General features: G+C 37.7%; 1 protein-coding gene across 2 annotated transcripts in view; it reads left to right on the forward strand.

Annotated features, from left to right (window-relative positions):
* The window catches only part of CDK8 (cyclin dependent kinase 8), a 99,047-nt gene that overhangs the window by 51,914 nt on the left and 23,640 nt on the right, over nt 1-23,493 (forward strand). For both annotated transcript variants that reach the window (XM_065895897.1, XM_065895896.1), the window contains exons 3-4: nt 4,983-5,093; nt 8,394-8,534. In XM_065895897.1, the coding sequence (XP_065751969.1) occupies nt 4,983-5,093; nt 8,394-8,534 (252 nt within the window). The remainder of the gene's footprint in view (nt 1-4,982; nt 5,094-8,393; nt 8,535-23,493) is intronic.

Below are 23,493 nucleotides of genomic sequence, written 5' to 3' on the forward strand. Positions count from 1 at the left end.
AGCACGTACCAGGCAGTGTGCTAGAAACTAGCAGTGCGGTGCTGAGCTAGACACAGTGCCTACCATTGTCCAGTTCATAACCTAGTATATATTTAAAATATCTGTGTCTCTGGATGATAAGAATTACTCCCCCTGGGTGTTAGTTCTTGGGATGTGTTGTTGTTAGACCAAATTACTGGCTTTGTATTTTAGAGATTAATTAATTAATTTTAAAAGCATTTGAATCCTGATTCTAACCACTACCTAGGAATGTGACCTTGAGCAAATTATTTAATCCCCTTACACCACCATTTCCTCTTTGTAAAGTAAGAGTATAAATATTTCATAGGGTAATTCATGATTAAGTGAGATAGTGCATGTCATATGCTTAGCCCCATACTTGGCACCTAGGAAGAGCTTAATAAAATGGTTGCTGCTGTTTCCTTTTTAATACAAGAGCTAAACCTCATCTTGGAGGTGAGATGGAGGTGACATCTAACAATAGCTTTATATATAGGTTTCTAATAATTGGAGAGAGCTTTTGCCAAAGCTTTGGAGTTTGTTTGTTATCATTTCTACCCTGCTGATTTCCAGAAAGGATTTGAAATAGCTGCCCAGCTGAGAAGTGTGTTCCAGTTGTGAGGTAATGGAGAAAACCCTGACCCAGAACTGACATGCACTTAGGGCCAGGTCCACTCTTCCAGCCAGCTGGCTGAGCTTGGGCGACCCTGAAGTCCAGGCTTTCCCGTATCACATTCTTTGCCTTGTTTATTAATTAGCAAATGGTCAGTTTTAGATATTGACCTTAAGTTTCTGAGAACATGTGTATATCTCTGGAGTTTCATAAGTTGTAAATTATATTCTAAAAGCAGAAATATATAACTTGAATTTAATCTTGCTCCTGAATAAAATAACCATCACTTTCCAGAGAGTAATCATTAATATAAATGACTTAATATATAGTCCATTCATAGTCTTTCCTTTGCTGAATTCATTTCAGAGCCCCTAATATATTGTTAACATTACATTTACCTTGATACTTCTTTTGGTGAAGAGTGTTCTTAGAAAAGGTACTGAAGTCCTAAGTTCTAAAACCTTGACTTTCTCACATGTCTGTCATGTATTTGGAACACATTTGCAAGGCACTAAGTCAGTTCTAACTGATAGAGACAGAATATCAGGCTTCATGAGAAGTTTTTTCTTGTCATTGTTGCTGTTGTATTTGTTTTTGCATGGTGGGATGGGAATGCTTTTTAACTTACGGATCATTAGGGCCACTTGGGTTATTAAATGGAGATAAAATAAGGAGATAAAAGATTTTAAATAGAAGAATGTCTTTCTAGGAGATGAGAAAGGTTAATGAACCCATGCAAATGTGTTCTACTTGCAAGTTTCTGTCTGTATAAGCTCTTTATTATTTTGTGAAAAGTTTACAAAATTTTATTCAACTTTCCTTTGTAATTTATAGAAAAAATAGGTACTGTATCTCACAGAGTTACAGATCTTAGTTCTTATCTGATATTTGGTGGCGATGAATGTTGTATTTTCTATTGTTGCTGTTACAGTTGTCCCTTTGCATCCATGGATTCAACCAACCATGGATAGGAAATATTGGGGGGGGGATTTCCAGAACGTTCCAAAAAGAAAAATTTGAATTTACCATGCTCCAGCAACTAATTACATAGCATTTACATTGTAATAGATATTATAAGTAATCTGAAGATGATTTAAAGTATAAGGAACTTGAGCATTGGGGGATTTTGGTACCCTCCTAGGGCAGGGTGGGGTTGAGGGGTGGTCCTGGAATCAGTCCCCCTCAAATATTGAGGGACGACTATAGATAGTTTTTTAAAATAATTACAAGCTACAGATTTGTTTTAAGTTTAATTGTTTTGTGATGTCAAAACATAGGCAACTAGTAGAATGGGAGAAAATATTTGTAAATCATATATCTGCTAAGGGATTAATATCTAGACTATGTAAAGAATTACAACTCAATAGCAACAGCAAAAAACCCAATTCAAAAATAGGCAGAGAGGGTTTCTCTGGTGGCACAGTGGTTAAGAATCCACCTGCCAATGCAAGGGACACAGTCTGAGCCCTGGTCCGGGAAGATCCCACACGCCGCGTGCAACTAAGCCCATGTGCCACAACTACTGAGCCTACACTCTAGAGCCCGCATATTAGATATTAGGCAGAAGACTTGAATAGACACTTCTCCAAAGAAGATATACCTGTAAGCACATGAAAAGATGCTTATCATTAGTCATTAGGGAATTGCATATCAAAAGCACAGCAAGATACCACATCATACCTATTAGGATGTGACTATTACAAAAAGAAAATTTAAAAAGGTAACTAGAAGTTGGTGAGGGTGTGGAGAAATTGGAATTCTCATGCATTGCTGACGGGAATGTAAATGGTAGAACTGCTGTGAAAACCAGTTTGGTGGTTCCTCGAAAAGTTAAACATAGAATTATCATATGATCTAGCAATTCCACTCCTAGGTATTTACCCAGAGAATTGAAAGCAGGGACTCGGGTACCCGTACACCAATGTTCATAGCAGCATTATTCACAGTAGCCAAAACGAGGAGACAGCCAGTGGCCGTTAGCTGATGAATGAATAAACAAAATGTGGTCTATAAATGGAGTGGGATGTACTGCGCTGGCCTAAAAGTTTGTTCCGTTTTCCCGTAAGACAGCTCTAGTAACACTGAGTTGTCTTTAACTTCATTAGAAACAATTTTGTTAGATTGTATTGTGACAGCTGTCATATTAGTGTGCATTTAAAAAAAACGTCAAAATTGGTGAGTTTTTGTGTAGCCTTTTAATATTGAAGATGGAAGAAAAAAGCAACATTTTTGGCACATTATCATTTCAAGAAAGGTAAAAACACAACTGAAACGAAGAAAAGATTTGTGCATGTATGGAGAAGGTTCTGTGACTGATCGAACGTGTCAAAAGTGGTTTGCGAAGTTTTGTGCTGGAGGTTTCTTTCTGGACAATGCTCCACGGTCGGGTAGACCAGTTGAAGTTGATAGCGGCCAAATGGAGAACTTAATTGAGAACAATCAACATTATATCACTTGGGAGATAGCTGACATACTCAAAATATCCAAATCAAGCGTTGAAAATCATTTGCACCAGCTTGGTTGTGTGAATCGCTTTGATGTTTGGGTTCCGCATAAGTTAAAGAGAATAAAACCTTCTCGAAGGTATTTCTGCATGCGATTCTCTACTCACATGTAGTGAAAACGTTCCGTTTTTAAAACAAATGGTGACGGGTGATTAAAAGTGGATACTGGTGCTTCCCTGGTGGCGCAGTGGTTGAGAGTCCGCCTGCCAATGCGGGGGGCACGGGTTCGTGCCCCGGTCTGGGAAGATCCCACGTGCCGCGGAGCGGCTGGGCCCGTGAGCCATGGTTGCTGAGCCTGTGCGTCCGGAGCCTGTGCTCTGCAACGGGAGAGGCCACAGCAGTGAGAGGCCCACATACCACAAAAAAAAAAAAAATGTGGATACTGTACAATAATGTGGAATGGAAGAGATTGTGGGGCAAGCGAAATGAACCACCACCAACCACGCCAAAGGCTGGTCTTCATCCAAAGAAGGTTGTGTATATGGTAGGATTGCAAGGTAGTCCTCTATTATGAGTTCCTTCTGGAAAACCCAACAATTAATTCCAACAAGTACTGCTCCCAGTTAGACCAACTGAAAGCAGCACTTGACGAAAAGCTTCCAGAATTAGTCAACAAAATGCATGATCTTCCATCACGATAACGCAAAAACCACATGTTTCTTTGATGACCAGGCAAAAACTGTTACAGCTTAGCTGGGAAGTTGTGATTCATCTGCTGTATTCACCAGACGTTACACCTTCGGATTTCCATTTATTTCGGTCTTTACAAAATTCTCTTAATGGAAAAAATTTCCATTCCCTGGAAGACTGTAAAAGGCACCTGGAACAGTTCTTTGCTCAAAAAGATAAAAAGTTTTGGGAAGATGGAATTATGAAGTTGCCTGAAAAATGGCAGAAGTAGTGGAGCAAAACGGTGAATACATTGTTCAGTAAAGTTCTTGGTGAAATTGAAAAATGTGTCTTTAATTTATACTTAAAAGCCGAAGGAACTTTTTGGCCAACCCAATACTTGGCCATTAAAAAGCTATGAAATTCTGGGCTTCCCTGGTGGCGCAGTGGTTGAGCGTCCACCTGCCGATGCAGGGGACGCGGGTTCGTGCCCCGGTCCGGGAGGATCCCACATGCCGCGGAGCGGCTGGGCCCGTGACCCATGGCCGCTGGGCCTGCGCGTCCGGAGCCTGTGCTCCGCAACGGGAGAGGCCGCAGCAGTGAGAGGCCCGCGTACCACAAAAAAAAAAAAAAAAAAAAAAGCTATGAAATTCTGATGCATGCAACAACATGGATAAACCTTAAAGACGTTATGCTAAGTGAAATAAACCAGACACAAAAGGGCAAATACTGTGTGGTTCTACTTATATAAGGTACCTAGAATAGGCAAATTCATAGAGACAGAAAGTAGAATAGAGGTTACCAGGGGCTGAGGGGGAGAGGAAAGTGGGGAGTTATTGTTTAATGGGTCCAGAGTTCCTGTTTAGGATAATGAAACAGTTCTAAAATGGATAGTGGGGATGGATGCACAACATGGTGAGTGTACTTATGCTTCTGAATTGAAAATGGTTAAAATGGTGGTTTTTAATGTTACGTGTATATTTTACCATAATAAAAACATTAAAACAAAACAAAAAAAGAAACCAACTAAACAATAGCAACCATACAGACAGATTTACACAGTTATATCTTTTCAGTATCTTTTCTCCACTGATTTTTACTCATTTTTATGGGCATCTCAAAATTGTATGGGTACTTATTAGAATTTTAGGATTGATTGCCATTAGGTTTGTATCGCCTTTGAGTTACAAATGGTATGGGGTTTTTAATGCTATTTTTATGGCAAAGATTTTTAATGAATCTCCTTTGTTTTGCAGTTACTTCGAGAGCTTAAGCATCCAAATGTCATCTCTCTTCAGAAGGTGTTTCTGTCTCATGCTGATAGGAAAGTATGGCTTCTGTTTGACTACGCTGAACATGACCTCTGGGTAAGGTGAATTGTTGGTGGACATGGAGCCATGGTTTCAGTTGGAGATTAAGAGGGACTGACTGAAAACAATTTTGGGAGCTCATCTTCGTATGAGATTTACATTTTTTTTTTTTTTTTTGCGGTACGTGGGCCTCTCACTGTTGTGGCCTCTCCCTTTGCGGAGCACAGGCTCCAGACGCGCAGGCACAACGGCCATGGCTCATGGGCCCAGCCGCTCCGCGGCATGTGGGATTTTCCTGGACCGGGGCACGAACCCGTGTCCCCTGCATCGGCAGGCGGACTCTCAACCACTGCGCCACCAGGGAAGCCCTCAGCAGATTATTTTTAAAATAGGATTTACAGAAGCCTTAAGTAACTATAAAATTTACTCCTTTATTAAATATAACAGCTACATTTTTTAAAAAAAACCTGAAAGGCCATCTTGGGGATAAGATTAATGATATATATAGATGAAAATCTATAATAGGATAGCCCAAATAATTTTGAAACATACAAAACTTACATCCTGATCAGTCTTGGGTGAAGAACATGTTAACATAGATTTCAGTTTAAAAAACAAAACAAGTAAACAAAACCCAGTATTACGTCAAGTTAATTCATTAGCAACTACTTTAGTACTGTGAGATATATTTTTCTGATATTTACTAAGTAATAAGGTCTTTAAATATTTCACTGTGTTTTGCATCCTGTCTATATTTACTAAATTAGCGTGACTGTGCATTTATTGAGCTAAATAAAAGAGAAAACATATGCAAGGGATTATAGTATCCTGGCTCAATTTCAAAATCTTCAAAATAATTTATTCTTTCATTCAGCTGTAGTTCGTAAATGCAAATACAAAATTTTGAAATAAAACTAGCACAAATCCTAGTAAAACTGTTTAAAAGTAAATTCACCTTCCGAAAATAGTTTTAAACTCTTTTGCTAATTTCCAGAAGTATCCTCATTTACATAATTTTAACTTTAACAGACTTCAGAAACTGAAACTTACTTTGGTGTCATATGCTTTCAGATTTAGAAAAAAATATTTTCATACTGTTTGTAGATTCCTGTTTTCTGTAACTAAATGTGGTTTGATTCAAATTATTTTTTTAAGTTATCTGGAAAGAACTGTTTTCAAACAGAAAATAGACACATGAAATTTTCTCTCTGTTTTATGAAACTATTGTCCAAGGTTCATACTGGTTGTAAATATTTTTTTCTTGTTGGCTTCTGTTCTTTTAAAAGAGATCTAATCTAATCAAATTAGGATTCTGTTAATAAAAATTCATTACATCAGGGTGGCCAGTATTGAGTTGAACATTCATCATACTGAAATCTAACACAAAATCAAATTACGTAATCCAAATTTATGAGAAAATATCCAGGCTGGTTTATAAACGTGATTTGTAATAAAACATAATTGAGCGTAGGAGATCGCATTGTATTCCCTATGGTTTCTCACAAACTGGTATGTAATATTTAATTTTATATGTAGGTATAATTATGCTTTCGCAGATTATACTGCGTGTAATGTTGTGCATATCGTCACCATTGGCTTTATCATCATCTTATTAATACTCATTTAAGCCAGATAAGTACTTTAAATGCTCATTTTAATAAAAACCAAATGGTGATTCAATTTTATTAAAACCTATTCTTTATCCATTTTATTTTCTTATTTTAATTTGAATATTGAAATGAATTAGATGGGGTAAGGCAGCAGAGGGTAAGGAAACAGTTGCAGTAAAAAGAGTCATTTAAAAAAATCACTTAGGTGTTGGTGAAATCTTATGGTATACATATTGCATATTTGTTATATTGCCCTGGAATAAAAATGAAGGTAAAAAATTCTCTTACTGTAGTTTTTTGTAGTTGTAAAATATTGGTTAAAAAGTAATATGTAATACCCTAATGAGAATATAACTAAAGAAGTGGTATATGGCATCAGTGGTTATCTTACCTCCCTAAATATTTGTTCCTTTCATTCTTACTCTGGCAGGTTTTAATTTTTTTTAATGTATTTTAGTCTTTTTTTTTTTTTTTTTTAAGCTCTGAGGGCCGCTGGTTCTTCTTAAGGTGAACAGACTTTTGATTGTCACATCATTTCTTAGGATAGGTGACAAACAGTCTAGATCATTAAGAGTTATTGTAGCTCTGTTTTGTTTGCCTTTTATTAAATACTTTAAAAAAATTACTGAGAAGGAAGTTAACATAATGTAATGCTGCTACGAAAGCATAGATTAATCATACTACATATGTACTGACTGATACCCCTTACCTTCTGAAATATACCTTTGCTTCTTATTTTTTCTTTGGAAGATAAAACTCCTTCACTCATTAGTCATTAGTTATTTCTTACCCATTTTCTACCTCTATATGATAAGAAAGTAGAAATGAAAAGGTTAATGTATAATATTAAATATCTCACTCCTCTTTTAATTATTTTTATTAAGTTCAAGAGTACGCCTGATACGCCCTCACAAATACTGGTCAGGAGCTGCTCTTGCACATGTTAGACACAGGCATGTGCACAGCGGTGCACCCAGCAGTTGGCTGCAGCTGACTTGTAGATTTTCTTGCAGTTTAAGAGCGCTTTAATTAAAATGAAACCTGTCAAGAGTTTGAAACATTGGATCTTGTTTCTGTTGAGGTACATTTATTTGTAGAATGATTTTTCTGTCTGTAAAGTGGTATTGTGTTTACTGGATGTCCACTAACATTATATTGATACCTAGAAACCTTTGATGGATGTTACAAGGCTGTTTTTTTTTTCCTCGTCTGAAGAAGCTTTCATATTTCTAATTATGTCCAGTGTGAATTGGTCATTTACGTGTTATTCCTTTGTGCTTGGGTGTACTTAATTGAAATACTTTCCCATTTGCTTTCTTTATAACTCATGTATTGTAAATAGGTACCACATCTATGCTATGTCAACCAGCCAGAACTCTATCTGTTCTTTTTTTTTTTTTTTCATTTAATCACTGCAGAATAAAAAATACTCTTTTCTTGAAAATTTTCACCAGATAAACAGGGGTCAAGTAACTCTGAAAGTAATTTTTAATTATACTTTAAAAATAAAATCACATTACTTCTCTGTTGTCATCATTTATTTTCTGAGACCGTATCATATGCTTAGGAAATGACATTTTAGCGCTAGTTATTTGGAAAATTTAAGGTTATTTATGTTATCCAGCAGAACGTGAAATTATATTTTCAAATCTTCGGAAATCCCTGAGTGTTTTTCTGTTAGGAAAATATTATATATCAAACTGTCTTTCCTTTTTTAAGCTTCTGGTGATATTTTTCTTTCTTTCAGCATATAATCAAGTTTCACAGAGCGTCTAAAGCAAACAAGAAGCCAGTACAGTTACCTCGGGGAATGGTGAAGTCACTATTGTATCAGATCCTAGATGGGATTCACTACCTGCATGCTAACTGGGTGTTGCACAGGGATTTGGTAAGTTGAAATGTAGTTAGGTTTAAGCCAGAAAGATGCATTTGGAGTTGGGTGATTTTTTAGTTGTCTCTAGATATCAGTTATACAGGCCTGCAAACCTTATAGAGGAAGTGGGAATGCTAGTCTCAAAACTAGCCTAGCCTTGTGCTTTTGTGTAATGCATCCTGCTTCTTGACATACGTTAAGCTGGTGCTTAAGAGGTGAAAGGGCGCATTTGTTTTGCTAAGCTTTCGGGGTTTTTTTCAAGTCTGTAAATAACGTATTGGCCTGCTTTACATTGAATATTATATGCCAGGCAAGCTCTAGAAGTTGGTATGTTTATGAGTAACTTGAAACTAACCCTTTGGAGCCTACTGTATCCTAAGTTGTATATTAGAAGAGGAGCATTCATCTGCTTATTTTTAAACCCACTATGTTAGTAGCAGTCTCTCTGCCAACAGCCTTTAATAATCATGATTGAGTACATTATTGAGTGCCTTGTCACGTTAAGCTGCAGTAAAGTTTTACGAATTTAGAAACTTCAGAAACTGACTTTATTTTTATTTCACATGGCAGAATAGTTTATGCCCTTTTTAAAAGAAACCCATATAGCATTAAATTGGTGATTAAATGGTGCATTGTTCATTAAATCTTCATAGATTTAAATTATGTAAATCTCAAATTCCCCTTTTCCCCTTTCATATTGCTTAATGTAGTAACTCTAGTAAAGTGTGCCTTCACTTCAAACAATTATAAACACAATGCTGGAAGTGATGACTTGGTCCCTAGTCACATGTGTACATTAGGAAAAAACCCGTCGCCAACTTGGAGGTGGAGCTGCTCTGCCCCTCACGCAGATATTCTTTCCAGGCTGCTCTGTGTTTAATGCATTCAGTCTCTGGCCTTCAGTCAGGTGTTTTAGTTTCTAGTTCTTTCATCTGTCTTCAGTAAATCTCCTTGAAATAAGTTTAGTGGTAGTTATTTTATCTCCACTTGTCAAATCTAGAAACCATTTAGAGTAGGACCAATAACACATCAGAAATTTGGTTGAAATAACTTTTTCCCTTATGCAAAAAATTTTCCTTTATTTTTAATAGAATTAGGTTATTTTATTTATAAACAATGAATTTATAGAACATGAATGTGAAAAATCCTTTGTCGTGGGCTTCCCTGGTGGCGCAGTGGTTGAGAGTCCGCCTGCCGATGCAGGGGACACGGGTTCGTGCCCCGGTCCGGGAAGATCCCACATGCCGCGGAGCGGCTGGGCCCGTGAGCCATGGCCGCTGGGCCTGCGTGTCCGGAGCCTGTGCTCCGCAACAGGAGAGGCCACAGCGGTGAGAGGCCCACGTATCACAAAAAAAAAAAAAAAAAAAAAAAAAAAAAAAGAAAGAAAAATCCATTGTCGCTCTGTGAAGCTGAATATAAATTTCAGCTTTTAGGGGTAGAGTCAACTTAGGGAAAAACTGTTACTACTTTTTTTTTTTTTTTTTTTTTTTTTTTTTGCGGTACGCGGGCCTCTCACTGTTGTGGCCTCTCCCGTTGCGGAGCAACAGGCTCCGGACGCGCAGGCTCAGTGGCCATGGCTCACGGGCCCAGCCGCTCCGCGGCATGTGGGATCCTCCCACACCGGGGCACGAACCCGTGTCCCCTGCATCGGCAGGCGGACTCTCAACCACTGCGCCACCAGGGAAGCCCTGTTACTACTTTTGAGTTACTGACCTTTTTTATGATTCTAGAGGAATAGAATCTGGTTTTTCCCCATAGAGTTAATTATGCTACGATAACGCTACATTTTCTTTCTAATGTAAGTATTTTCTCATCATTAAAATATGTATGTTCATTAGATGAATACAAACTGATGCTTAAACCAGTATTTAATTTTTATGTTAATGTATAATATCCCTGAACTACTCACATTAGTATTAACTACAGTAGTGAAAATAATTTCAAAGTCTGATTTCTTTTGTGTCTCTCTTGGGAGAGCTCTTTCTATTGATATGGCCAGAACAAGTTGTCTTTGGCACAGAGACAGTATAGAGCAGGTCATCTCAGAAGTCTCTGTTGGTGGTGTACCAGGAGACAGATGCAGTGGAGCAGTGCGCTTAGGTGCAGGTGACAGAGGGATGCACTGTCTGTAGCTGATTTAAAAATAATAAACAGACGAAAAGTAGTTACTTTTTAAAAATTTCTTTATTAATTATTCTTGGCTGCGTTGGTTCTTTGTTGCTGCCCACGGGCTTCTTCTAGTTGCCATGAGCCGGGGCTACTCTTCATTGCTCTGCGCGGGCTTCTCATTGTAGTGGCTTCTCTTGTTGCAGAGCACGGGCTCTAGGTGCGCGGGCTTCAGTAGTTGTGGCACGCGGGCTCAGTAGTTGTGGCTGGCGGGCTCTAGAGCGCAGGCTCAGTAGCTGTGGTGCACGGGCTTAGTTGTTCCGCGGCATGTGGGATCTTCCCAGACCAGGGCTCGAACCCGTGTCCCCTGCATTGGCAGGCGGATTCTTAACCACTGAGCCACCAGGGAGGCCCGTTACTTTTTATTGTTACCGTATGCTGGCAATTCTGAACAGTATCAGTGATAAAATATCCCTGTTCACTGAGGCAAACCGCTCCTACTCCTGTGTCCCTCTTGATATGCCACTGCTCTCTGTTTAAAAGTGTGTTCATCCAAAATATTTTGTAAAATGTAAGCGGTTGGTTTTCTGCTGCTGCCTCCTTTGGCTTTCCCATCTGAAGTGCGGTTTCCTCTACTGTCTGTGCGTGACTTCTTAGTGATCGTTCCAAACTCCTGACCCTTCTGTGCATCACAGGCACACTGCACCATCGTCTCCTTAAAACTATAACCTCAGTCCCAGGCTGGATCTTACTGTTTCAGGTACCTGCCTCTTGAAGTATTCTTCAGTTCTTAAAGGAAAGATTCATTATCATAGTTTTTTTAAAAATACGTGCCCACCTTCCTGCCAGCTGAAAATTGAATTTTGGAGTTTGATAGTTTTTCAACGGTAGCTACATAAGATATTCATATATGGAGTAATCAAGTATTTACTCTGAAGAACATTCTTTAGAAGCTGTATGATATGCCTTTTTTTAACCCCTTCTCAAATAGTTGTTATGATTTGCGGATGAGATATTTACCCTATGAGAATGAATATAATTTCGAGTTAATTATATTCTTTGCTCCTTTCAGTCAGGTTTAGATGAAATGAGGCGATACCAACCTTAATAGGTCTACGTAGATATTTGTTTGTTTGTTTGTTTGTTTATTTATTGGCCGTGCCACATGGCTTTCAGGATCTTAGTTACCCAAGCAGGGATCGAACCTGTGCCCCCTGCAGTGGAAGCGTGGAGTCCTGACCACTGGACCACCAGGGAAGTCCCTACATAGATTTCTAATGTTAATAATTGAACCAACTGGTTAAGTTGCTGACTTGCCACAAGAAACTTCATATTAAGGTGGATAATCGGCATAGACAGCCTAAAAACACCATTTGAAAATAGCCCAGAATGTTACTGAAGCTTTTGCTTAATAGCATTGGCTTTATTATTAATAGAAATACTGATTTGAGATGATAGAGTTATGAAGTTCTTTGATATATATAGTTGTTATTTAATAAATAAAGATTAATTTTGTCACTGCTAATGATTATGTAGTAGCAGATCAGTAACTCAGTAACTGGGATCTGTCATCCTTGGCAGGAAATAGAGATCTAATAATTCTGGAACTCCTGTTGGGCTGAAGGTGGTAATGTGTACACATGTGTGGATGCTTTAAGAAAAACGGGCTAGAAAGGAGAAACATTCAGTATTTATTTTGTGAGATAATTTATAAATCCAACGTAAACTTTTTAGTTTTAGAGCATTAAAATATGTATGTATAAGTTGGTTTGCTTATACACTTAATCTGTTTGCTGTAAGTAGAGAGAAATAAAAACAGAGGTGTGTGTAAGTTAGCTATGTTGTTTCCTTTGACTACACCCTTCTCCTTTCTTCTTTATTCTCCTCTCCTTGGAAATTAAACTTGTTTGACTAATAGTCTGTAGTCCTGGTTCTGGCATTACCATCTGTATTACTCAGCGTTCTCCAGAGAGACAGAATGTGTATATATTAGAGAGAGAGAGATTTCTTTTAAGCAGTTCCCTCAGGCAGTTGTGGAGGCCTGGTTAGTCAGAATCTGCTGGGTAGGCTGGCAGGTTTGACAGACCCAAGGGAAGAGGTGTAGTTGAGTCCAGACTCAGTCTGCTGGCAGAATTCCTTCTTGCTCAGGAAGGTCAGTTTGTTTTATTAAGGCCTTCACCTGGTGGATGAGAGCCACCCACATTATGGAGGGTAATCCCCTTAACTCAAAGTCCACCCATTTAAATGTTAATCTCATCCAAAACCACCGTGACAGAAACATCCAGGATACTGTTTGACGAGATACGCAGGCACTGTGGTCCAGGCAAGGTGACAGATAAAATAAGCACCCCATACAAGTCGGTTAGCCAAGACGCCCGTTAAGGTAATGTGAGAAAAGGCATTGCTGGGTCACTTCGTCCATCCACCCCACCCCACCCCCGTTATCTGCTGTTTATTTAAAATAGGAGTGTTCTGTTGGCTTAAGGAATACTAAGATTTTTTTGCCAGATACCATAAGGAGAAACTAAGTGTGAAATATTATGAAAGCTTCAAATAAAGATATGTTTAAGTGACTCAGAATAAGGAAACTTTTGAAGTCTGTTAGCCTGATTGTATTGAGTTTGGTGATTTTTTTCTGAGCCCAGTCTAGTAAAAAACTTGAAGCACCAAAATCATATTCGATACTTTTTGTGTAGAAGCTAAGTTTGATTTGGCAGTAGTGACTGAACTCTTTCCTGTGAGAGGTAGTCCTCCTGGATTGAGTTAAAGCACACGGACAGAGTGTGAGAAGTTCTCACTAACAGTGACTCCATTGTGACCTGTGTGAGGACATCCAGCCAGTTTACTCTTATCTGGCCTCTTTCAGTAGAACTGATGTTTTTTTTTTTGTTTTTTTTTTGTTTTTTTTTTTTTGCGGTACGCGGGCCTCTCACCGCCACGGCCCCTCCCGTTGCGGAGCACAGGCTCCGGACACACAGGCTCAGCGGCCACGGCTCACGGGCCCAGCCGCTCCGCGGCACATGGGATCCTCCCGGACCGGGGCACGAACCCGCGTCCCCTGCATCGGCAGGCGGACTCTCAACCACTGCGCCACCAGGGAAGCCGAGAACTGATTACTTTTTATAAAACTTTCTAAATTTAGGGATGGTTTTCTTGTGAAATCGTGAAATTTCAAACAGTTAATTTTTCTTTTCCTAGGAGAAATTCTGTGATAGATTAAGAATTTGAAAAATGCTTGTCAAGCGTATGCATGCTGGTGTTAGTGAACTGGAGATTAAAAACACCAGTTCAGGGCTTCCCTGGTGGCGCGGTGGTTGGGAGTCCGCCTGCCTTTGCGGGGGACGCGGGTTCGTGTCCCGGTCTGGGAGTATCCCGCGTGCCGTGGAGCGGCTGGGCCCGTGGGCCGTGGCCGCTGGGCCTGCGTGTCCAGAGCCTGTGCTCCGTGGCGGGAGGGGCCGCGGCGGTGAGAGACCCGCGTACCGCAAAAAAAACCAAAAAAAAACCACACCAGTACAGTCTGGCTCCAGTCTCCTTTTTTTCTTTTCTCTCTTTCTTTATAGTTATTTTCCAGCCAACCCCGAGGTTGCCCTGCCTTCCTGAATCCCTGCTCCCTTCATCTCCAGCATCTGAAATTCTATTCATCCTTTAAAGCTCTGCTCCTGCTACCTCATCAGTAAAGTGCACCCCTCTTCCACCTCCACTCCCCAACTCCCACCCCAGTCACACTAGCTGGGAGGGAGAGTGTTTACTTCTACACCCTGTAGCAGTTACTTTGAACTACCCCTGGGGCACTTGCTAGCTTTGGTAATTGTATGTCCTCTGTTTGATGGTAAGTCCTGAGGGCAAAGGCTGTGACTTTGTATATGTTTGCATCCTGCCCAGCGCTTAGTAAAATGCACATTAATGTATACAGTATTGCTTATATTTGTTGAATGAATGAACTAGCCCATTTGTAACAGAAGCAAAGTGGCCTCCAAGGTTATTCTCCATAGCTTATCTCTCATATTACCTGATGCTGGTCCGTATCTGCAGACACACAGAGACTCTGCTGTGTTTCTTCCTTTTACTCCCTCTTATCTCTGCGGTGATTCAGTGCAGTGGAACAGTGCAGAAAAAGTTCTTTTCTATTCGTACTACATTTTAAGTCCTTTCAGTAGCCTTCCTCTTCCACCTAAAAGAGCTCAGCTCGCTCTTAGCAGTCAGTTCAGAGACCATTCAGCTAATGACACTGATCTGTTGACCTTTTCCATTGCACTCTTCCTCTACCCCATATTTTTGTTCCTCCCACTGAGACCTATTTCCTGGCCCTTTGTCTGTTCTGATGTTCTTCTCTTCATGTCATTTATTTTTTCCAATTTTTTCCTTTAATCTTAAGGTTCGAACATTTCCATCATAGTTCGTTTACATCCCTCACTTTTTTTCAAGAATGTCTTAAAGTACCTTCTGTGTGAATTATTCTTTAATTGTAGGTGAGGGGCCCATACCTCCCTTCTCCTGTACATCCCAGCTGTTCTGAACTTGGCAGCTCTCATGTTTCACTTTAATACTACGTTTAATTGACCAGTTCATTACTAATCACAATGTAAATATTTTAATTTCTAGCTGATAGTTGTTCATTTTAAATTTTCTAGTGAACTCAATGTTGGCTGAATTTTGTGCTTTTTGTTGAAAATATTCATGCAGTGTATCAGATATACCATAGAAATGATTTACACTCAAATCAGACTTGTATTTAAGTAAGTATTAAAGACTTGGGCTTTTGACATGTTTCCTAAGGAACTTAATAGAAAGTGGAGAAGTAGTTATGATGCCTGGCCTATTTACCATTAATTTTCGTTAAGTATGTATCAGGTTCTCATACGGTCATTAACGTGTTCTACTTTAAAAAAAATCTAATGTCCAAAATTTCATTTGAATTATTACCTTAATGGTTTTATTATAGTGGTAATTAACTTGGAACTACCAGACACATAGGGTTGTATTTTTGTCCTGTGGCACTAAGTGGATAATATAACATAGTGTATTATGTTATATACTATAATATAGTATTAAGTGAGATATACTGTAATACAAGTTTTCACTGTGTTGTTTTCTTTTTTCATTTAAGCTGAATTACAAGGCTGTATACAAACTTTGGAGTGTTTTGGAGTATTACAACTAGCTGCTAGTTGGTCACTCCTGCCCTAAACCAATTCAAAGTAGTTTTTTTTTTTTTTGACGGGGGGGTTATAGCTCAGTGGCAGAGCATTTGACCGCAAAATAGGCTCTTTGTTTTTTTGTGTGGTTGTTTGCTGTAGTAAAATTTCCTAGAAAATAAATCTTTGTAGAGATTTCCTTTGGAGTATCCCAGTGGGGATGTGCTGTCATGTGTAGTATGTAATGTGACATAGCCCAGTGGGCCATTGCATAAACGTATTTAAAAGATGCTGGAGCTATTTCAGAGCTTTAATCTGACTTATTAAAAAAGAAATGTGATAGTGCCGCTGCCATGCAGTTTAATTACACTGGGTAACTTGGAATCACTTGGTGGGGTTTTAGCTGTTTGGTGAAGGATGAGTTGGTTTCCTGTTCAATACAGTCAAAATCTTGGAGTGAGCCATTGACTCAAACTCAGTTTCATAGGGCCTACTTTATGAAGGCACCTAACTATGTATTGATGGTAACATGATGAATTATTGGGGTCTTTTGGATCTGATTCTTCTTGAGTGAGATTGCCTGGTTTATTAGTTTTGCTTACTAATACTAAAGTTTGCCCACAATGATATGGTTAGTTGGTTTGTTGGGTTTTTTAGATGCATTTTCTTTCTTTCTTTCTTTTTCACATCTTTATTGGAGTATAATTGCTTTACAGTGTTGTGTTAGTTTCTGCTGTATAACAAAGTGAATCAGCTCTACGTATATATGTGTGTGTGTATATATATATATATATATATATATATATATATATATCCCCATATCACCTCCCTCTTGCGTCTTCCTCCCACCCTCCCTTATCCCACCCCCCCCCCCTTATCCCACCCCTCTAGGTCGACACAAAGCACTGAGCTGATCTCCCTAGATGCATTTTCTTATTGACTGTTGAGCTCTGTACAATAAGTGGAAGACTCAGAAGGAAAGAGATTAAGTGACCTGATTCTGGTTACTTAAGAGAACTGTTTTCAAAGCTGGGTCACTGAATTTAGGGAATTTTTCCTCTAGATCAGTGATTTTTAAATTGCAGGTTGTAAAAGCCATAAATGAGTTGGGAAATCACACAACGCAACCAGCCTTTTTATTTTTTTAATGGAGTAGAGTAGAATAGAGAAAATATCAGAGTGCATCATATATCTTGAGGGAAATTATTGTTTCATGAAACTTTTGTTTCAGTTATACATGGGTATATGTGAATATGGTCATACAATATTAAGTGATTTTCTTCCTGTGGGTTGTGTTCAAAAAGGTTTGAAAGCCGTTGCACTAGACTGTTTCCCAAAAGGTACTCGATCTGGTTAGGAAAGAGAGCATCAAGGAAAGAACGTAGTCAAACCTTTAGAAAACACTTTGTCCCAAATTATAAGTACTTTAATGTTTTATGCAAATTTCTTGACATTGATAACAAAATAATTTTGAATAGCCGTAGCCCTGTAGGAAATATGTTTTTCTAAGTAGGGTTTATTTACGAGTAGGAGAATTTCAGGCAAATTTCACCTTCCTCCTTTAATACCTTTCTAAATTGTCTGCATAGTTTGCAGTTAACATATATTATTGTTATATAGAAGAAAACAGAGGAAGATTCTATTTAGTCTTTATTAAAAGTTCACACATAATATTGAGTGTGCTTTAGTGTATTTATTTTATGGTAGAGGATGATTGCTATTAAGAAAAAAAAAAGCCATGCATACACTTTTTTTTCTGCCTAAAAAAAGAGGACAGTACCTTCTTCAGGGTAAAAAAAAGAAAAAAGAAAAAAAAAAAAGAAAGAAAAAGGCAGAAAGGACCCTGCCACTGTCCAAATGCTGAAAGAGGCAAAGCAACAAAATAATTGACCAGCTGGGAAGAAAGGAGCCTGCGTTCTTGGCCTCTGTTCTAACTGCTGTTGCCCCTTCTCTGTGCTTAGCTTCCTTGAAATGAGTGTTGGGAATATATTAAGCATGTTTCTTTACAACAGAGCTTTTTTGAAGAAAAATGCTTTGTGACTGTCAGGTTTAATCCCTGCTTATTACTTGAGATTTGCTTCATTTACTGGGAGTGAATGAAAGTAAATACATCTCCAAGGATTTACTCTAATTTTCTTATTTGTCTAATTGTATAACCAGTAAAACATGTAAAATTGTGATCATAAAATTTAGGCTTGAAGATAAAGCATAGGTTTTATTGATAAGAATGGGTTAAGGCAAACTTAAATGAGATTTGCATTAATTTTAGTTAACATAATGAATTGTGTTTATTCTATAGTATATTTACTTAAATGACCAATTGGGCAGTTTTCTTTCTTGGAAGTATTTGATTGTTTGTAAACAGTCTGTTTGATTTCTTGATATGTGCCATGTTTGTGTAATTTTGTTATTGATGTTGAGCATACACAGTGAATTGCGTTCTATTGTTTTACATAATGAAAAAGTGGCCTACTTAATTTTACTGTATAGCACAGCTGCAAATACCGTACCTGCTTATATGGGCAGATTACAAGTTGATTATGAAAATATTATGTTACTTAGTTTGCATATTGCTTCTAATCTACTTTCCTTAGAGTCTGAGTCTTTTCATACACTTTATCAGCACAATGCTAGAATCTTTTAAGTCAGATTTCTCACCAATCAAGAACAGATATTCTAAATAAGTTAATTGAGACTTTAAAAAAATGGAGTGTAAGACAATATCTTTGAGTAATCCTAAAAATTGACTAGAAGTAGAGGATTATCTGAGTTTTAAGTCACATACATTGGTATCTTTTCTCTTTTTTTAACATAAAATGGAGCCAGACCTGTCTTTTCATCTCTTCGATAGAGAGTCATCTGAAGTATTAGGACTGTCTGGCACATAATAAATGTTCAGTAAGTGCATTTTACTTCAGTCCATCATCACGTTGCCCTAGAACTATGAATAAGTACCTTAGGGGTGGGAACTTTATCCATTTCATTTACTGCTGTATCATTATTACCCAGAGTAGCACATATTAGCTGCACAATAAATATTTATTGATTGAATAACTGGATTCTTATCAATGCTACCTTCAAAACATATCTCAGATTGAACTACAATAAGACCGTCCTATAACTGAGATTTGAATGTGGCGCAGTTGGCATTGGTCCCAGTCATCTGACCAGTGTCTTTTCTCAAATAAGAGTGACCTGTAGTGTTTGTTTTCAGGGAGAAACAGCTGTGGGAAGAGACAGCCATGAAGGGAAGAGCAAATTAGCAGAGATTCTGGAGTCCTCCTAGTGTCTCTGGGTCAGTGTCTCTGGGTCAGTCCAATGAACAGGTGCCGACTAACAGGGAGATTCCAAAACCCCTCACTGCCAGGATATGGATTTGGATTTTCCAGGTGGACTTCCAGGTGTGCTCATTCGTGAATTCCTGTTCATTAACCCTACAGTAACCTGACCTCCCAGTTCATACAGTTCACACAGTTGAGTTTTTTGCAGTCCACTTACTGCCTCTTGACTTTGCTTCTTATCATTTCTGTCACTACTGTCCTAATCCATGGTACCTGGATTACTGAAAAAATGTCCAAGTGAATCTTCCCTACTTGCAGTCTTATGTTCCTATGGTCCAGTGTCTACATAGCAATCAGAATGATCGCTCTAAAAATCAAATCACACCATGTCATTCCCCTACCTAAAGTTCCTCAGTAGCCTCCTACTTGTGAGACAGGTGTACTCAAAATCTATCCTAAACATTTATTATATCTTCTTGATGCAAAGACTGGAGAGCTGAAAGCTGCAGCATTGTTTTATGTATCAGTAAGATAGAAAACATGCTGGCAACTTGACTGTCATACCATGGAAGTTATAAGACATAACCCAGTTACAGAAATATTAAAATTTTAAAAGGAAAGTAAAAATACATAAAGTGCATTTTTCCCTTGACATTTGGTAATGGTAAGTAGCTAGGACTTAATTACTAGTGCAGTGGCAAATGATTGAGGTAACTGTTTTTCTGTCTTTAGTAAGAATTGTTAAGTTTCATCATTATGTGTGATGTTTGTTCTAGGGTTTTGGTAGATACCTTTTATCAGGTTAAAAATGTTCCCTTCTATATCCAATTAAGTTGTTTGTTTCTAAATCAAGAATTGATTTTATTAAATGCTTTTCTTGCATCTTTTGAGATGGTCATATGGCTATTTCCTTTAATCTGTTAATATGGTAGCTTACATTTATAAGGTTTTATTTCATTTTTAATGTTGAACCATCCTTGTCTTAGTGGGATCAGCCCTACTTGGTTTTGATCTTTATTTCTCCAGTTGCTGTTGGATTCCCTTTGCCAATACTTTATTGTGTCTATATTCTCAAGTGAAGTTGGTCAGTGATCTGTTTGTACTCTTTTTTTTGTTATCATGATTATACTAGCTTCAGAAAATGATTTTAGTCTCTGGAATAGCTTGTATAATATAGGAATTACTTATTCTTGAAAGGTTGGTAAAAGTCATCTGTAAAACTGATTCTGGTGCATTGAAATGAGGATGGATGATTTTTGACTATCATTTAAATTTCTTTAATAGTTGTTAAATTATTCTGGTGTTCTACAAAACCCTGGATAGAATAAACATTTTAATATAATACAAATTACTGTAATTGACCCTGGAAAAGGTAGAAAAACTAAATGGACTAGCAACTGTGGAAGACTTAAAGACATTTGTCACAGGGCTACCTCTAAAAAAATGTAACAAATGCACATTTTTCACAGTTGCTTCAACCATGAAGCAACAGTTAATCCTGCATTATATAAACTGTTCCAGAAAGAAAGTTTCCTTAATAACTTTGTAGGAAGAAAGCATACCACTGACACAGACCTAATAAAGATAGTAGGTCAGTGTCATGTATAAATATTTATACATATATCCTATATAAAATATTAGCAAGTAATATCCAGAGGAATGTTAAAAGAATACTACTGTGCTCCAAGTAAATGAAGTTCATTTCAAGAATGTGAAGATGATTCAATCTTTGGAAACCTATTCACAGAATTCATATTAATAATGCTAAGAGAATAACACTGTGGTTATCTCAATAGTTATAAATATAAAACTTTTGCAAAATTCAATGTTTGACAAAGTTTAATATTCATTTCTGATTGAAATTCTTTATAAAAATAAGGAAAGAAGGAAACTTCTAAGCATAAAAAGTGTACATACCAAATCAACAGCTGTTATCTTTTCTGTTACCTTATCTGTTATCTTCTCTGTTCTAACCCTTCTGTTACCACTATTATTTAACAATGTCCTGGAACTTTTCTGGTCTAAAAGTAACCTCAGTAACTATGATAGGGGAGGCTAAATAAAATAGGACCAATACAATAGTACTATGCATTTATTTATTATTTGTTCACTGTTGAGTGATCAAATACAGGAATCAAAAGAGCCTTTCTGGGCTTCCCTGGTGGTGCAGTGGTTGAGAGTCCGCCTGCCAATACAGGGGACACGGGTTCGTGCCCCGGTCCGGGAAGGTCCTACATGCCGCAGAGCGGCTGGGCCCGTGAGCCATGGCTGGTGAGCCTGCGCGTCCAGAGCCTGTGCGCCGCAACAGGAGAGGCCACAACATTGAGAGGCCCCGCGTACCGCAAAAAAAAAAAAAAAAAGCCTTTCTAGGATATTTATATAAATGTAAATAATATAGAGAAATCTGGAATTATGTCCACCAAAATACTTGTAATGACCTAACTCTGTGAGGTGAGGTTTCAGATAAATTTTACTTTCTTTGTACTTTTCTGTATTTTAATTTCCTACAAGATGTGTATTTTTATTACTTTAACTCTTAAAAAGCTGTTGCTAATAATAAACAGTTTTTTAATCAATAAAAGGCATAAGTAACTAGAAGCTAGAAAGGTGATCAAAAACAATTAGGGGCATCTCATAGGGTGATGTAGAGAAATCATCTTGGAGGTATTATCCAATCATGCATGGTTACCTCACCCCCCAGAAGTCTTCAGTTAAGAATCACTTCAGTTGTGAGTCACTGTTAACAGATTATAGTGTTAGCTGTCATTATAATATATTTTGGACTTTTAATATATCAAGCATCGTATTAAGTCTTCTATGTGCATTAGTAACATTTATCTTTGCAACACTAACTTGTCATTATTTTTATCCATATTTTATAAATGAGAAAATGGAGGTGAAGGTCCCAGAACTAATAGCTGATAGCATCCTTGATTTTCTTTTAGCCTGTTCTTAACCATTTAACCATACTTCCTCATCTTCTGAAGAAGTCTGTTATATTCCTCAAATGTTTAGGGGAAGAAAAAAGTTGAGAACTATTGGTCTAAAGTCTGTGTCTATTCAAATATAGAAAAAAATTATAGTATCAGATAAAGTATTTTTTATTTCAAAAGACTGAAACATATTTTGTAACAGCAGAATGATTAAAATAATGGATATACACCAAAGAATTATGGTTTGTTCAATTTGGCAGTTGTACAAAAGGAAATAGAAATATATAATTGTGTACTTTGACATTCTTTAAATCAGATTTTGACAAAATTTTTTAAATAAAGAATGAGCAAAAATTATAGAATGAAGCAATGTGATATAATAGAATTGCTTGGCATTTAGGACTATATAAAAGAACATATTTTAAAATAAACATTCACTGGGAATTCCTTGGTGGTCCAGTGGTTAGGGCTCCAAGCTTTCACTGCCGAGGGCCCAGGTTCAGTCTCTGGTTGGGGAACTAAGAATCCCACAAGCCGTGTGGCACAGCCAAAAAATAAAAAGAATAGAAAAAAAAAAACCATTTGCTAAAAATATATGTCTAGAAAAGTTCAGTGTGTACTAGAAGATGAAGATATTCATGGTAAGTATTCACAAAGACACAAATTCTACATTAATCTCTCAGAACACAATAAAAAAAACAAGTAAAAGCAGAATTATATTTTTTAGCTATTAGACATCAATTGAAAATGTGCCATTTGAGATACAGATCAGTATGTGTCGTAGTACAAAATGATTAACAACCAAACTGAAACAAAGTCATTGAGTGTCCAGAAAGTGTGCCACCAGGTTGTGTTGTTTATAGTGTGTAGGTTTAGTTCTGAAAAAATCTTGGAGAACAGCACTTAACGGTGGTTTCTTAGGGATCCCTGTCTTCTTTTCATAGACAGATCCATTAAAAACCAGCTTTTCTTGTTGACTCAGAGTCTCCATTTTGCCTTGATAACGTTAGTGAATATGAAGACTCTGGTTTTACTCCTAGAATAACAAGTTGTTAACTTGACAGAGATGCCAGTGTTCTGCACTTCCGTACCTGTGTGAGGTACCTCTGATTGGTGATGGAAGTTTCCGGACCAGCCCAATTCCTGTCTTTCTCAAGATGCAGCTCCCTGCGGTCCTTAGTCTTCTACCAGAGTTGGCCCCTTAAATGAAACTACTTCGCCATCCCTGCTGTATGCCAGAATCATCAGTGTGCTGTTTCCCATCGTGACAGAGCCTGGAGAACAGAAAGCCTCTACAGGAATGGTTATCTCTGTAACACAGACATCTTGCTTTAGGAAATGTCAGTGGGGTTTTTTTTTTTGGAGCACAACAACATAAAACAAGAAGAAAAACCATGAGACTGTAAAACAAGGGCATGTTCTTTTAATTACAAACAGTTTTTTTCTGGGAGAAATAAAGCAAGAGAAGGCTATCGTAGTTTCAAACAATCAAATAATTATACTTCAAACAAGTATCTCA

This window comes from Phocoena phocoena, chromosome 18 (assembly GCF_963924675.1).
Source record: "Phocoena phocoena chromosome 18, mPhoPho1.1, whole genome shotgun sequence".
Lineage (NCBI taxonomy): Eukaryota > Metazoa > Chordata > Mammalia > Artiodactyla > Phocoenidae > Phocoena > Phocoena phocoena.